This window comes from Oreochromis niloticus, linkage group LG3, assembly GCF_001858045.2.
Source record: "Oreochromis niloticus isolate F11D_XX linkage group LG3, O_niloticus_UMD_NMBU, whole genome shotgun sequence".
NCBI classification, from domain to species: Eukaryota; Metazoa; Chordata; class Actinopteri; order Cichliformes; family Cichlidae; genus Oreochromis; species Oreochromis niloticus.
The window spans coordinates 7,968,271-7,984,674 of NC_031967.2; the positions used below are offsets into that span (position 1 = coordinate 7,968,271).

General features: G+C 43.0%; 1 protein-coding gene across 1 annotated transcript; it reads left to right on the top strand.

Moving 5' to 3' along the window:
* Positions 1–9,862: 9,862 nt before the first annotated feature.
* Positions 9,863–14,411, top strand: LOC109195271 (leucine-rich repeat LGI family member 2-like). Its single transcript, XM_019347247.2, has 6 exons — positions 9,863–9,867; positions 10,570–10,641; positions 10,732–10,803; positions 10,907–11,076; positions 11,233–11,397; positions 13,591–14,411. The coding sequence occupies exons 1-6, from the start codon at positions 9,863–9,865 to the stop codon at positions 14,406–14,408; spliced, it is 1,302 nt and encodes a 433-aa protein (XP_019202792.1). The 3' UTR covers positions 14,409–14,411.
* Positions 14,412–16,404: the final 1,993 nt, after the last annotated feature.

Sequence of the window (16,404 nt, forward strand, 5' to 3'; positions counted from 1 at the left end):
GCTGCTTAACCAAACACCTTCCTCCATATCATCACCGCTCCCTCCCTCCTTCCTCCTCTCTCCATCCTGCACCACCTTTGTTATTTAACACCGACCCCCCCACCCCCAAACTGATAATCAGAAAATCTCCCAAACACCTGACTTCACTGTGTCGACACCGTTCCTGACTATTTCTGACCTCAGTTCAGCTCTGCTATTATCCTCACATTAAGGGTTCATTCACCTGCCTGCAGATGATCTGTGAGCTCGTCGGTTGTAAATTAAACTCTAAGCACACTGAGGGTAACCGGGAGGCGTTCAGGGCCTGCAGTGCAGAGCTGCAACATGAAAAAAAGGGATGGGGGCTCAGATCTCCTGAACAGGGTAGAAACAACACGGTGGGTTTGTGCTGTTTGTGATTCCTGCTCCGTCACTCTGGTGGAGACGACTGCAGCTCAGCAGCGCTCCCTGCTGATCCTCTGATGAAGATGTCAACAGTATGTAAACTGAGCTGATGTGCTGCTGTTTGAGCCCACATGGTAGCGTACGTCCAGTACGGGAGAACTTAGTCACCGGTGCTGTCTTTGCTTGTGCTCTAGCTTTAGCCTGTTTGATTGTTTGTTTTCTATTTTATTACTGCCTAAAAGAGGAGGTGGGGGAAACACATGCCTGACTTCTCCTGTCAGAGGTTTTGTAAGCTCACTGGAAGGGAAACGTGCACAATGTAAATCATAAAACAACTGACTGGGGCTGTGCTGCAGGTGGATCAGTGCTGTGGACAGTAGCTGTGGAAAAGAGACTGGACAAAGACTCTCAGCCTTAAATACAGGACAGAGGATGATCCCATCATCTTTCAGCTAACAGTGTCGAGCAGAAGGACGGCCGGCTGATGCGTCCATACGAACCCTTTTGTACTCACTCCTGTGTATAAGGAGGCGGCGAGGGTTGTGTCGTTAACCTCAGCACCACACAGCTACAGCAGAGGAGAGAACACAAACGAGTCCTTTCATTCGGCTCTGTTCTTTCTCCTTGTCTGTTTTATAAGCTAACACTAGAGGGCGCCATTGTGGCACATTCAGCGCTCACTCTGAGGTCACTGGACAGAGAAGAAAATACCAAACTGGGAGACGGATGGAGACGAAACATCTGGAAGAAGATCAGAACTGTACATTTTTAAGTGTAAGAAAAAAAACAGACAAAATATTTGTAAATATTAAGTTTCTTGTTTATTTTGTTTTGGGGTTTTTTTGTTTGTTTTTTTGGAGTGAATGAATGATATGCTTATTTTGTGATGACAAAAGACAACAGGTGCAGTTTGTAATGAAAAGAAAAAAATGGCCGTTAGCTTGAGGTTTCAAATGAGTTCATCCTTACTACCGATCAGTTTTGTCTTTGTTTTTTAAACATTTATTTTATTTTTGTCATAACGTTGATCGTTACCATGTGACCATCCTGTAGCAGGAAGGTCGCTGTAGCAGAAGTCATCTCCACTGAAGCCTCCTCACAGCAGAGGGCCAGTCATGCTGTTTATTAGGATTTGCTAGTTTTCAGTGAGAAAAAACATTTTCATTAAGTTTTAAATCGTTTCGTTGCTCCTTTTTCTGCGATTGTCATAAAATCGTCGTCCTCTTTTCAAGCCTTAGATGACTTTTATTGTGAAATATGAGTCTTGTGATCAGAGATGAATCTGTGCTGCATGATGTGCGTAACATCAGAGCGATAAAAGCCAGCTTTGCCTTTCAGTGATTCGCAGTAAGGACATAAATGACCTAAACTGAGACTGAAAAAAAGTGCAGTCAGTTAAATGTTAGCTCACCTAACATGTAGCAGTGTTTACATGTAGCCATGTTTGACAGACTCCAGGGCTTTGATACCATAAGATGCCTCATATCCTCACAGACTCATGAGATCACACAGGTGGTCTGACCTGCTCGTGTCACACTGTGCTGTCTGTCCGTCCGTTGTTTTTCTCCTGCAGTGATGTTATGTAGCAGAAAAACAGTTGGATGCTCGAAAAGTGCAGAGCGATGGGTGACGTGTGGAGTACATCACAGTCTGTGTGTGTTCAACAGCTGTTAGAGCCACACTTTGTCATTTCTGTGGTTTAACTGCTGGATTTATTTTATTTCAACACTCAAAAACTGTCAGCAAAGCAAAACATGATGATTGGATGATCCCGTGTCACTTCCACAGTGTCAAACGTGCACAGAGACAGTGACACCCACAGAGAAACCCTCAGCTTGGTGTCCATTGCAAATCTGCACCTGTTGTCTTGTTTCTACTTTCTTTGTTGAACTCAGAAACTCGAGACTTGAGATGAAGAAAAATGTTAAATAATGGAATAAAAAAAAGATGATTATTAAAAAAAAGTAAAGTAAAATTATATAAATAAATGAGGTGATGATATTTCTGTTTACTTTAGAAGTTATTATACACTGTATGCTGTGATTCTGATCTGGGAAACATTAAAGACATTCATAGCCAGACTGCTGACTTTGTCTCTTTATTCAGACCAATGTTCCCTCTAATTTTTCATGTGTCTGAGCGAACACACAAACTCCCTGAGCGATCCCTTGGACCACTGTGAGCGACATCAGACGTGTGCACTGTGGTCACGCCAGCATCTAATCCATCCAAGTTACATGGTTTATTACAATAATCAAATTACAACATTTACATTTATGTTAGACTACTTTTAATTAACTGCTTTAGCCCACTTACAATGAAAATTTAAAAAATCTTTTTCATGACCTGTGTAGTATGTTAACACTATTGGAAGTAAAAATAACTTTAACTCCAATTTTGAAAACACAACTTTTTCTTTTTTTTTCTTCATAAAGCTCTGACTTGTATTATGAGTCTGAGTCTGTGGTCTGGGAGAGTCCTATAACTCTCTGTCTGCAAAATACAGTATATAATGACCAATGCTGGGCAATTAATTATATAGTTACTACTTCAAAAAAGTAACTCAGTTTGGCAAACAACAAAGTTTTTTGCAGCTATTTTTTTTTTTTAATGCAGCCAAGGCGTTTTTAAATAAACATTTCAAAGTATTTACAGAACAATCAGCTGTTCTGCATCAAATCTGATGCCACACAAATTATTTGTGCCACTCCAAAAAATAATTTCTGTCCACTATGAGATAAAGGAGAACAACAGCCTGATACCTGCAGGCCTGACAACAGGAGATGTATCACTCCTGTAACACCTGTAACATTCAGCAGCCGCCTCATTGTTCTGACACACACAACAAAACTATTGACTACACTACACACTAACTACACAAGATTTGCGCTAAACGTCTCAAATCTCTCACATCTCAGAACACCGCCGTCACTCCTAAAACTTCCCCCCGTTTCTTAACAACTAGATGCCACGTTGCCATATCATTTTTTGATTGGTCGACACGGTAATTTTTTCGACCAATAGGAAAGGGTGGGGGGGTTTTGGTGTTGTGTTTGCTCACAGGCAGAGAGTGCTTTCGAGCGGTTTCCTTATAAAACGCCGTTTTTACCGTTTCTTCCCGCAGTAAATATAAACAACGATAGTATTCAGGAAGAAAACCAAACATTGCAAATATTTTTAAAATAACTCTGGTTTTACGTGGCCTCTCAACACAATTTAAAAACTGGTATAAAGTCCACACTTTTTCCGTCAATTGTTCCGTCTGTCCTGCTCACATCTCCAATGGTTGTACACGTTGTCATTAATGTGGCTTCACTGCACATCAGCCATGCCGCTTTGCTAGCTAAAACACCGGTGTCGGCACATAGGACGCTGTCATAGCCTGTCAACGACGTTGATTGGCTGCGTGTATACGAATGTGAATTGACTATAGGGCTTTGGAGCGTGATGTCACGGGGGTGGGCGTGGAAAGGATTTTGGCCCGATCCGCCATTTTGGGGGTCTAAAGCTCTTGAAACAAAGCGCAAGCGAAAAGGGAGCGAAGGCTGGGTGGTCCGCTGCAATGTTCGATCGCATGACCGGCAAGAGAATAAGCTTGAAAAGGGTTTGTCTTTTCATTCTTTCCCCACCTGGAAGCAACATGAGGCAGCTCGTGTATCGGATGTTACCAAACGAAGGCGTCTAGCCTGGATAGCAGCTGTGAGACGAGCTGATATCCAGTTCTCTTCCATCTCCAAATATCTGTTGGTGCTCCAGATAGTTTCATTCCGGTAAGTTCTAAATATGTTCATATCACTCTTTATAGCCTATTAGTTTTTATTTTCGATGCACTCTGAGGTCATAGCAAATTAGAACAAACATCCTACTGAGTGATTTTGCAGAAGTATCTTCTATTTATAGAGTTGCTAATTATTTGGCATTATTGCAGCAAACCAGCCTATGAAATGGATGAAACACATCGTGACTGGGTTCCAGCGCTACACAAGGGACCTGCTTCAAACATACCACCATGCCAATCAGATTACTTCTTCCATGTGAGGGTGAAGAGGTGACCCTTCAGGATAAGATGGTGAAAGTTCGCTGCGTTTGTTGAACAGTGTGGTAGTAAAACCAGGGAAAAATGAAACTTGCTCCTGTTAAATATTCTTAAGTCTTGTGCTGTATAAATAGCGGTATTTTTTTTTTCAAAAGATACAGTAAATAATGTTAGTAGTGGGTGATATCATGTAAACACTGTCATGATTTTGTGTAAACATTTTGTCTTTTATAAACTATAAATGACATGGATTCTACATTGTAACTGATGTGATGTTCTATAAAGTGGTTTTAATTTAAAAAAAAGAGGCAAAAATTAGTTTGTTTCTTTATTGAACTTTTGAACAGTGGTACTCAGTCAGTACATATTCAGTAAATGCAAATTATTTACATGGCAGTGCACTACAGGCATAAATCTAGACCCCTAGATAAAACATTATGGCATTATAGCAGTGACAACTCCTCCACAGTAGCAGGTGGGATTTTTCTTTTTTGAGGACGGCTCCTTTTACCTTTCACTACGGATGGTCTGTTTATGTTTTGATCAAGAGCCTTTTTTTGGGCAGCTGAAGAGGAGAAGTCTATCTTATGGCCAACCTCTGGCTGTATCTTGGTCATATTACCAGGCAAAACCCAGCATGCAGGTTCATCTGTAACAGTCCTTGTGCCACAGATCTGCACAGTTGCTTCTACATTAAACAGAAGAGCAGCGACATGGATGCAGGTCTCCAAGATTCCGGCCATACAGGTGCAGTGGGCGGCTTCAACCTTCCCTGTGATGCTCACAGTGACCCATGGCTGCAATGCTGGTTCAGTCTTTGAGAGTGCAGCACCTGAAACACACAACAGAACTATGAGCCAAGGCCGACATAAATGTGTTTTATCTACTTTATCATAAATGTAACAAAGTGTTTAGAAAGTTAGCACATACATGTAATTTTTCATTTCTTTATGTGTCCATCTATAGAACGCTGCATGTTATATTCTAAATCTGCCTGTTCTCTGTCAGAAACCCGCCTGCAGAAAATGAACCTAAAGTATGTAATGCAAGGATGTCATCACTTTAGAGATGGAGAAAGCATAAAGTGACAATTATGAATCACTTAATATGATAAGGAGATTCTGCAGGTCATTAATATATAAAATTAAAATAAAATGTATTTTTAGTGACACAGGATACAAACACAGAAGCAAGATGTATAATTAGAATTATTTATAATAAATATGAATAAATTATTGCAATTTCTTTGACCATAAAGAATAACTAAATCCTTCAGAACAATGTCACATCAATGCACTGAACTCACTATGTTATCCACCTAACAGCCTCCACGTTCTCACTGTAATTTCCCCCTCATGAATGAATTTATGCTGCACTAATCTGAATGTCTGCAGGGAAATCAAACACATTTCACACACAGTACTCAAGCTGACTTACCTTTGTTTGAATGACAACTTGTACGGGCTGATTCCACAGACAAGGTACGAAAATATGTCAGGCTACGTCCATAGCGGTTGGTCTTCATGGTTTCTACTCCACGGCCGTGTTTCATACGGGTCCACATTTCCAATGCACGCTATTTTATGCAGGTACCGCCGCTTCGCCTCTGAACGCAATCGGTTTCTATACAGTCCATTCTCTTTTGAGCTGCTTTTAAGCACCTTTCTTGTAGTCGTTCATAGACCCCGAAAATGGTGCCACGCTCCCACAATGCATTGCGGCGTGACGTCAACTCCAAAGCCCTATGTGCATGAGAAAATGCTAACTTCCTGGTTTGAGGCCGGATGTGGGGTTGTACATTTCCGGTAGCTTTACTTTGCGGTAAATCGCTACTGCGAAGATATACTCCAAAATCATGTCCAAAACTCGAAAACGGAAAGATTGCGTTAAGTTCCAAAGAGCAGAAGGTGGGAACACTCACCACTGTTGTGTCACAAAAAATCTAATGATAGATTTTGACGTTTAAAACCACTTAAGCCCCACGCCCGATACTGGGGCCAAAAAGGAGGAGATCACGTTTAATCGGTTATAACGATTATATATATAAGTCCAGACATGTGTGGTATCCACAGAAACCTCAGAATCTCAGCTAAAATGTCATATAAACCATTTCTACAACCACCAAACACACCGAAAATAAGCCGCGATTAAACCAGCAGTTACGTAAATGCGCAGAAGTCCGCTAAACAAACAAAACTGAACCAGAAATTCTTCAGACTTCATGTAACCGGTTAAAGATAGGCTGGTTAGCTCCCAGAGCTATGACTGACTCCACACACCAAGTTTCACCACGATCAGACCAAAATTCACTGAATTAGCCGCAAAAGAAGACCACAAAAACACACAGCGGCGCAAATGCCCTAAGACAGAAATTGGCTTACCGTCCCGATTTCCTCCATTATTTTCGCCGGTAGCCGGTAACCACGTGATTGACGTTTAAAGAGTTTAGATCGATCGGTTGTTTGCATCACTCAACACAAGCAGAACTGCATCACTGCAGCATAAGACACATCGTCCACATTCAGAAGCACATCTCTGTATAGTGACTGGTCTTATTCTTTAAACAGGCAAATGTTCAGCATTCAAACTACAGATGAACAACAGTCACAGATGTTTCCCGTTATGTCCACACCTACACAGCATGTTAACAAACCGTGAAAAAAGCCACACAAAAAATGAACGATTGCTGGTGAGGGTTTCTATACATTAGTATGTATGAAGGGTATGTTGTGACTTACCTTCAAAATTACAGTGGTCCCTCATTATAACGTGGTTCACCTTTCACCTCGCTGTTTTGCGGATTTTTTAGTGCAAGTTTTCATGCTTATTTTTACGTCACATTGTGTCCTGCGTCCTGATCGCTGCAGACGATCTCCTCCGTGACGTCTCTCCTGTACAGTACAGAATCGCTGCATCGATTGCTAGCAGTGTGACTCTGAAGTTCAGTACTGGATGTCCACGATGTCCACGCATCAAAAAATAAAATTGGCTACTTGACTTCACCTATCGCTGGTTATTTTTAGAACATAACACCCACAATAAACGAGGGACAGCTGAGAAATATAACATTTGAATCCCTTTTCTCTTTTGCTCTGAGGCGTGGGGGAAAAATATCGACAAGTCCATGAACATCATTTACAGATATATTGCGTAAATGCCCAAGACATCTATAGAAATGTAAATCGCCGCTTGATTCATTCATTTGCTTAACTTGTTTTGGACCGTAAACAAGGCGCGAATAGGACACCGGAAACAAAGCTCCACACAGGAGTTTTTGCACCGGAAGTAGCATATGCTAACGTGCACATAGTCAATCGCATTATTGGCTGGACTATAGGATAAGGTGGCATCGTTCTAATCCCATACAGGAGCAGCCAGTCACTTACTGACTAACACTGCAAAACAGAATTCTTAAAGTTTTAATTTTAATTTCAATTCAGGTTAGATTTTTTTTGTGCGCAACGCAGATTTTCTGTGCGCAGAGACCGTGCCAGCAGTGCGCAATTGCGCACGTGCGCAGCTTAGAGGGAACATTGATGAAGACTCTTAAAGCACGGACAAGGGTTAAAACCTTTTGTTTTACCATTTGTGAGGTAAAACTGTGGAACAGTTTTCCTGTGGACCTACAGCAGTGTTCAAGCATTAGTCAGTTCACAAAGATGTTTCAAAAACTGCTTTTGGAAGAAAATGAAAGTAATAAAGTTGTAGACTTTTAGTCAAGACCGCCTAAACCAAGACCAAGACAATACCAAGATTAGAGGGTATCGAGACCAAGACAAGACAAGACCAAGACCAAGACAGAGACAAAAAGGTCTTTAAACTGCAGCCAGATGCTGCTTTGTTTATAGGTGTCAGGCATAGGGGTGCAACGGATCACGGTTGATCCGAAATCCGAACCGATCCCTCTCCACGGTTCGGTACGCACGTGATCCGAAGATTCGAAAAAGAAAAAAAAAGTATGCGTATGGTGCGCGGTGGGTCTGTCAAGCGGTAGTTATGGTCAGCGCTAGCGGTCCAAGTAGCGGAGCAGAGGAGTTTGCGGCACTTAAGCAGCCCTTTGCTGCCCAGTCCGACCGGGCTAAAGCTATTACTAAAGCTAATGGGGTGTTTAGCTGCAGACGGGAGGCCGTACTCCGTTGTGCAAAACAAGGGGTTTAAACTGTGATGAACGTGCTTGAGCCACGCTATGATATCTCGTTGCGCGTCCACTTCAGTGACAAGATCGTTCCAAGCATGTATGAGCAGGAGAAGTTTAACGTTATGGCTGAACTGTCCCAGGCATCTTCTGTTGCTCTAACTACAAATGGGTGGAGCTCCAGGGCAACGGAAAGCCACGTGACCGTGACCCCTCGTTATATCACAGCGGAGTGGTAGCTACAAAGCCCTGCACTGCCCTATAGATTACATTAGATTAGATGAAACTTTATTTATCCCTCGGGTGGGTTCAAACTGAAATTCAGTTTCCAGTAGCACAGCACCGACAGAAGTTGCAGAATGTGAGCAGAAATATACCATATATACACATTTATAAATACAGAGAATACAAAAGGGATAAATAGAATAAATAGGAATAAGAATACAAGGGAACGCCACATTTTAAGTATTGTAAGTCTATTACACCGCTGGATATTAACAAAAACTATTGCACAGTGAAAAGGCACTACAGCTACTTGTTCCCCCCTCCTCTGTCCCCGTTTCCCCTCCAGCGAGGAGTTAAACAGTTTGTGGGACAAAGGACTTTTTAAGTCTGCTGGTCCTTGACTTTGGGAGAAGCAACCCATAATGTCCATATTGCACCTTAATTTGTTTTTATATAAGTGCGTGGAATGAGTCTTCAGTTGAATGTTTTTTAATAGGCAAAAAATACTTAAATAAATAAATGGCGAGTAGAATTTTTGTCTTTTTTTTTCCTATTTTTGCTGATCCGAAAATTTATCCGATCCGTGACTTAAAAACCGTGATCCGATCCGAACCGTGAAATTTTTGATCCGTTGCACCCCTAGTCAGGCATATTTGTGTGTTTTTGCGATGCACTCGCACAGCCCTCCTCACCGCTGTCTACTGTCTCACTCACTTACTGAGAGGACAGACGCACGCTCCACTTGACTGCAAAGCAGATAATGCTATTAGAAATTGAAATAAAGTAGAAAAACTTATTTTTTGGCATACAAATTACTTTTTTTCGTGTTATATTGTCTGTGTTTGACAAAATGTGCTGATTTTTCACATGTGATAGCAGAACTGAATTGGGCATGCACAGGATGAGTCACATCATTTGAAACTTAGCCCTGATTGGAGAAATTGGAAGTGTTACAACTGACCCACGTTACAACTATCCCCGGTCTCCCCTATTATGTCTGTGTTAAATATACAAGTTGTGGCCACTTTCACAAGATTTGATTGTTTAAAATTCACATCGACAAAGTAAGGATTCTGGGGGACATGAGGTGTGCTCCAGCAAATATTTCCTCTGTGGTCCCATTAAAGATGGATTTAAACATGAAAGAGTGTGAGATGGCAAAAGCAAAGACATTCTGTACTTAATCAGAAGTACAGATATTAGTGGCAAAACCACTCCAGTAAAAGTAGCTCTTTGGAGGATTTTTCTACCAGCTATTTTTGTGCAAAGCTAATTGAACCTTGTGCTATATTAATGTATCATTAAAGTAACATTAATACATAAGAAAATGACCTTTACTTCTTTAAATTTTAATTTTCATAAATATACTCAGCTTGAATCAGTTTGGTAGAACATGAGCAGAGAAAAAGACGAAAGATTTTAAAATATCTCTACATTGTAGAGAGCAACTCTAAACAGAAAATGAGTAAGGAACGGGTTAAAGTGGGATTCAGCAGGTGGGGGAACTCTAAAATTGGTTGTAGTGGCTCAACAAGAGGTTAAGAATCGCAATTTCTATTCAAAGCTTCAGTAAATTTTCTTTGTGTACAGGCTGTGATCAGCTGATCTGGGCTGCTGGTGCTTTGAGGTCCTGATCTGAATTAGACAGGTTTCAACGATTTCGAGTGCTCAGGCAAAATAGAAAAGTGCTGTACAAGAACCAGTCCATTTACCATTTGGTTTACTAGCTGGCAAAATGTTGAAATTGATCAAAAAATATACTTTTCTTTTTCTTCTTGTTGATCCATAGATTCATTGAGAGTAACAAACTAGAGACTATATCCAAATATGCCTTCAGAGGACTCAGGGACCTGACTCACTTGTATGTTCCAGTGACTGAAAATACAACTGTTATCTGTTATACATGATTTAATGATGTCTCTTTTTCATAATCAACTGCATTTGTTTCCAGGTCTTTGGCAAACAATAACATTAAAGCCTTGCCCAGGGACCTCCTCATTGACCTTGACTCCCTTATAGAGCTGTAAGTTTGTACATAGTTAAATAGGCAAATAGCGTACTGAGTAATTCTTGCAGTCTGTCTTTCTCCCAGTTCAGCCATGAAACACAATATTCCCTTTCTGCAGGGACCTGCGAGGCAATGCCTTTGAATGTGACTGCAGAGCCAAGTGGCTTATGACGTGGTTAAAGAACACCAATGCCACAGTGTCGGATGTTGTGTGTGCTGGACCAGAGGACATGAAGGGCAAGCGCCTCAATGATATGACCAGCCTGCAGAATGAGTGTGTCTCCACAGGTGAGAAACACCTGAGCCAGCTGCCCTTCTCTCATGTCCAGCTGAGATCAGGATGAGAGAACTCAGCACAGTCTTTCTAAGTTGTGTAGAGGTTATTCATTTAACGTGGCTTTGTTGGTTTGTGAAAAATACATTTCCCGATGTTCCTTTCCACAGATTTCATCCTTCATCAGTCTGTTGCCTCAGAATCGTTGTCTGTTGACACATTCACCTATAAGAATGATGTCTACGTGGCCATTTCTGCTCCCAGCACAGAGAGCTGTATGATTTTCCAGTGGGACCACATAGAAATGAACTTCAGGACTTATGATAACATCACAGGTAAATTTTGATTTCGACTTTTGCAGGAAATGTGTCCTAACCTACGAGATAACTGGAAACTAGGGATGCAACGATACCAATTTTTTCAAACCGATCCGATACCGATACTTGGATCTGAGTACTTGCCGATACCGAGTACAAAAACCGATACTTCTACCACACACAAGTTAAACTTAACCAGTAGTAAAGAAACGACCCCAGACAACTCTTTAACACAAACGAAACGTTTACTGAACGTAAGGGCAGAGACAAATACTGTACAACACATCCCTTTTTTAAACTCAAATGATATTCCAATTCCTTAACCAAATGAAATACACTGTATAAATGAAATAATTCCCTTTCAAATTATATTAAACAACCCAACTTATGTTATCACCTTTTGGTAAGTGACTCACTAATATACACTCCAAAACACGTTATATAAATCCACTAAACATACAATATTCACACATGGGCCCCACACACACTCACATTCACACTTGTTGCAGGCCTGTTTGCTGCTCACGCCGGACGATGGAGAAAAATCCTCTTCTCCCCAGTAAGAGCACAAAAGTCTGACTTACAGTTCCGTTGCTCGGTAGGTCGCCGTTCACCAGTCCCACACTAAATCCACTCCCTGCGGACCCGATGCTGTCTCTGCTACAGCGCGTTAGCCAGTCACTGTCCAGCTCTCCGACAGTCCTGCCTCCGTGGCGCAACCAAGCAGTCCGGGCTAGCCTTTAGCCTCAGCGGTCATGGCTGGAAACACAGTTTTCCACGGTGGTGCGACCGTTGAAACAAAAAGTCACTTCACCCACACTCTGTTGCGAAGCTCTCACACGGTTAGCTTTCTAGTCACACACTCTTTTGTGCTAGTTAACCTCAGTAAAACTAGCCGAGTCTCTCACTTTGGTTCAGCTAACCTCGTGCATCTCTCCATGCCGTTCTCTTCTGTGAACTGTGAACACCTTATGTGGCGTTCAAGTCCATGGGAATTATGAGTATCTACTCCCAAATTCCCATCCGGGCTACATTAGTATCGGTTCATGGTATCGGTTGACTTTTACGAGTACGAGTACGCACACATTTTACAGTATCGGCCCCGATACCCGATACCAGTATCGGGATCGGTGCATCCCTACTGGAAACCCCTCTTGATCCTGCAGCGCAACCTTCTAACCATTTAAGTCCTTGCAGGCTGTTTCGACCCAACGTGTAGTTACATCTCTAATCCACATAGCAAGCAGGTCTGGCCCAGATCTGGTATCAAGCCGGCACTGCTGGCTGACTTCTGGCATGATAAGACGTATGCCATCCAGATATGGGCCAGGCCTGGTATAGATGGCACTGTCTATGTGATGGCATGCCATATTTTGCTCGATTGTGGTTTGGGTCATGTGGCCCAGGCTCATAGAAAACAGGTTTTCCCCTGATCCGGCATCAAGCTGGCACTTCTGACTGACTGGTGTCATGGCAGGGTATATGTCAACCAGATGTGGGCCAGGTCTGGCAATGATGGCACTGTTTATGTTCCTATTTTCCTATTTTAGTTGGAAGACCCAAGTGCCATGTTGATATACTATACTGCTATGGTAGCCAATGTTTCAAATTCAGGTATGACTTTGGGAAAGGAAATGCGCTGTAAAAGAATCAGTTCATTCACTGTCTGAACAGAGGTTCGTAATGTTACTTTTGCACTATTTATGTTCTGGCACATGTTGTTATTACATGGCTTGATTAAGGTACACATTTGGCTGACATCTGGGCCAGCACAGGGTCAGCTGTGTGTCTGTGACTGGCCCGTGGCTGCACACAACTTACACATGGTCCACATACTGCAAAGAATGATGGTCCTTTGGTGCCAGAGATGGGCTAGCACAAGACCACCAGTGTGTCTGCAACTGGCCTTGTGCTGGCCCATGTCTGGGCCTCCTCTGGCAAACCTGATCTGGGCCACCAAAGGGCCGTCAGTCTTTGCGGTATGTGGGCCATGTGTAAGCACATTGTGTTGGCCAGATCTGGGCCATACCAATTTTGCTATGTGGGCAGGAGGTGCATGTCAGGTTACGTGGAAGGTTGGGTGAAGGGTTAAAGGGAGTTTCCAGTGACACTGTAAGTTAGGAAGTCTAAATCACACATTAGGCTAACAAACACTCCCAGAATGCTCCCAGTTTCATTCTCACGCGATTCATGTGTTTCTCTGCCCTTTAGGTCAGTCCATTGTGGGGTGCAAATCTGTCATCATCAAATATGAGGTGTTTGTCATTGTGGCTCAGCTGTTTGGTGGTTCCCACATTTACAAGTTTGATGACGACCAAAGCAGGTTCAATAAGTTCCAGGATATCGAAGTGTCCAAGATCTCTAAGCCCAATGATATTGAGGCCTTCCAGATTGGCTCTGATTGGTTCTTTGTGATTGCTGACAGCTCAAAAGCTGGCCTCTCCACCCTCTACAAGTGGAATGATAATGGCTTTTATTCGTACCAGTCACTGCACGAGTGGTACCGCGACACGGATGTAGAGTTTCTCGACTTGGATGGGAAAGCTCACCTTATTCTAGCGAGCCGCTCACAGGTTCCAGTGATCTACCAGTGGAGCCGGAGCAACCAGAAGTTCATCCTGCAGGGTGAGATCCCCAACATGGAGGATGTAGTGGTTGTGAAACACTTCCGGATCAAGGAGGAGCTCTACCTGGCTATGACGCGGTATATCGGTGATTCCAAAGTTCTGCGTTGGGGCACCAAACAGTTTGCTGAGATCCAAGCTTTGCCCTCTCGAGGCTCCATGATTCTCCAGCCGTTCTCTTTCAAGGAACGTTACTATCTGGCTCTGGGAAGCGACTACACCTTCTCACAGATCTACCTGTGGGATGAGGACAACAAAATCTTTGACCGCTTTAAGGAGGTGTACATCCAAGCCCCACGCTCTTTCACCGTGGTATCTACCGACCGCAGGGACTTTATTTTTTCCTCGAGCTTCAAGGGAAACACGCAGATCTTTGAGCACATCATCATCGACCTGAGCTTGTGAGGGGCTGTGTCTTATCGTCCCGTCTGAAATCAAATGTCTTCCACTTGAAAGACAAATTCAAGAAGGAAGAAAAATTTATAAACTGTTAGATATCCACACCTTCATAGATTTCACTCACAAATTAGAGCTGGGTCAAGATATATTGTGACTATTTCTGAATGGCCTTGCACTCATGGATCCTCAGACTTTCTGAAGTACTACCCTTTCATAACTACTTCTGTTCTCTTAAAAATACCACTGAAGTTCATGACGGGTTAAAAAAGAGACATTTAATTGAATCTATCTGGATTTATCTTTTATTGTTTAATATCTTTCTCTCAGTAGTTTTATGCAGCTATAAAAATACATCAGGACCTGAATGAACGTAACAAATTTATTCTGATTTGCGGTGACTGATGATGGATTGAATGATTTTGCCACCTACCTGTATCCTCATACCCTGTGGTAACGTACAGTACCTTGCCTTATCAACACTGGGGTCTTTTGTTTGATGGTTACACAGTGCCTCCTTCTGGCCGTGATGAAGTACCACACCCCTCTGCTCTTTCCATTACAGGGAATGTCTAGAAAGCACAAACCTTTAATTATCATAGCTGAGATCATAGAGTGTAGCCGTTTGTTGGAAGGTGTCTTTGTAGATGTTGTAGATTATAATGCATAGAGTAGGAAGCAGTGGTTTGTTGTTACAGTTAGTAAAATATCCAGGACTTGACCTTATACAAATTCATTAATGGAGAATCGCCATTTAGATACAACTTCTACATCTGCTGTAATATAATCAGAATCAGAAGAATCAGAATCAGAAAGGGTTTTATTGCCAAATGTTGAGCAGGTTTACAACATTAGGAAATTGCTGCGGTACTTAGTGCAAACATACTGTCATATAACGCTTAAATAGACATAAAAATAAGAATTAAAGAATTAAAAGTGCTAAGTAGATAGATATATACATGGGTGCAGGTGGTGATCAGTGCCAAACATGGAATGATGCAGTGAACACAGTGTAGGGTCATGTGTTAGTGGTGGGAACAGTCATATGGTTATTGTTCATGAGTCCAACAGCAGAGGGAAGAAACTGTTCTTGTGGCGAGAGGTTCTGGTGCGAATGGACCGGAGCCTCCTGCCTGAGGGGAGCAGGTCAAACAGACTGTGTCCAGGGTGAGAAGGGTCAGCTGTGATCCGAGCTGCACGCCCCAGTGTCCTTGAGGTGTACAGGTCCTGCAGAGATGGGAGTCTGCAGCCAATCACCTCCTCAGCAGAGCGCACAACACGCTGCAGCCTCTGCTTGTCCTTGATAGTGGCTCCAGCGTACCACACGGTGATGGAGGAGGTGAGGATGGACTCGATGATTGCAGTGTAGAATTGCATCATCGTCCGTGTTGGCAGGTTGAATTTCTTCAGCTGCCTCAGGAAGTACATCCTCTGCTGGGCTTGATGGTGGGCTCCCACTTCAGGTCCTGGGTGATGGTGGTACCCAGGAAGCGGAATGAGTCCACAGAGGTGATGAGGGTGTCAGTCAGGATGATGGGGGGGAGTGGGGCTGTGTGCTTCCTGAAGTCCACAATAATCTCCACTGTCTTCTGGGCATTCAGCACCAGGTTGTTGTGGCTGCACCAGGACACCAGACGTTCAACCTCCCTCCTGTAGGCAGACTCGTCCCCATCCGAGATGAGTCCAATAACGGTGGTGTCATCTGCAAACTTGATTAGCTTGACAGACTGGTGGGTGGAGGTGCAGCAGTTGGTGTACAGGGAGAAGAGCAGAGGAGAAAGAACACATCCCTGAGGGGAGCCGGTGCTGATGGTCCGGGAGTCCGAGACATTCTTTCCCAGCCTCACATGCTGCTTCCTGTCCGTCAGGAAGTCAGTGATCCACCGGCAGATGGGATCAGGCACATTCATCTGGGAAAGCTTGCCTTGGAGATGGTCTGGAAGGATGGTGTTAAAGGCAGAGCTGAAGTCCACAAACAGGATCCTGGCGTAGGTTCCTGGGGAGT

Coding starts and splice junctions, on each gene's coding strand:
- LOC109195271 (XM_019347247.2), top strand. Junction 10,642..10,731: donor CTCAGGGACCTGACTCACTT/GTATGTTCCAGT, acceptor ATTTGTTTCCAG/GTCTTTGGCAAACAATAACA. Junction 11,398..13,590: donor GACTTATGATAACATCACAG/GTAAATTTTGAT, acceptor TCTGCCCTTTAG/GTCAGTCCATTGTGGGGTGC.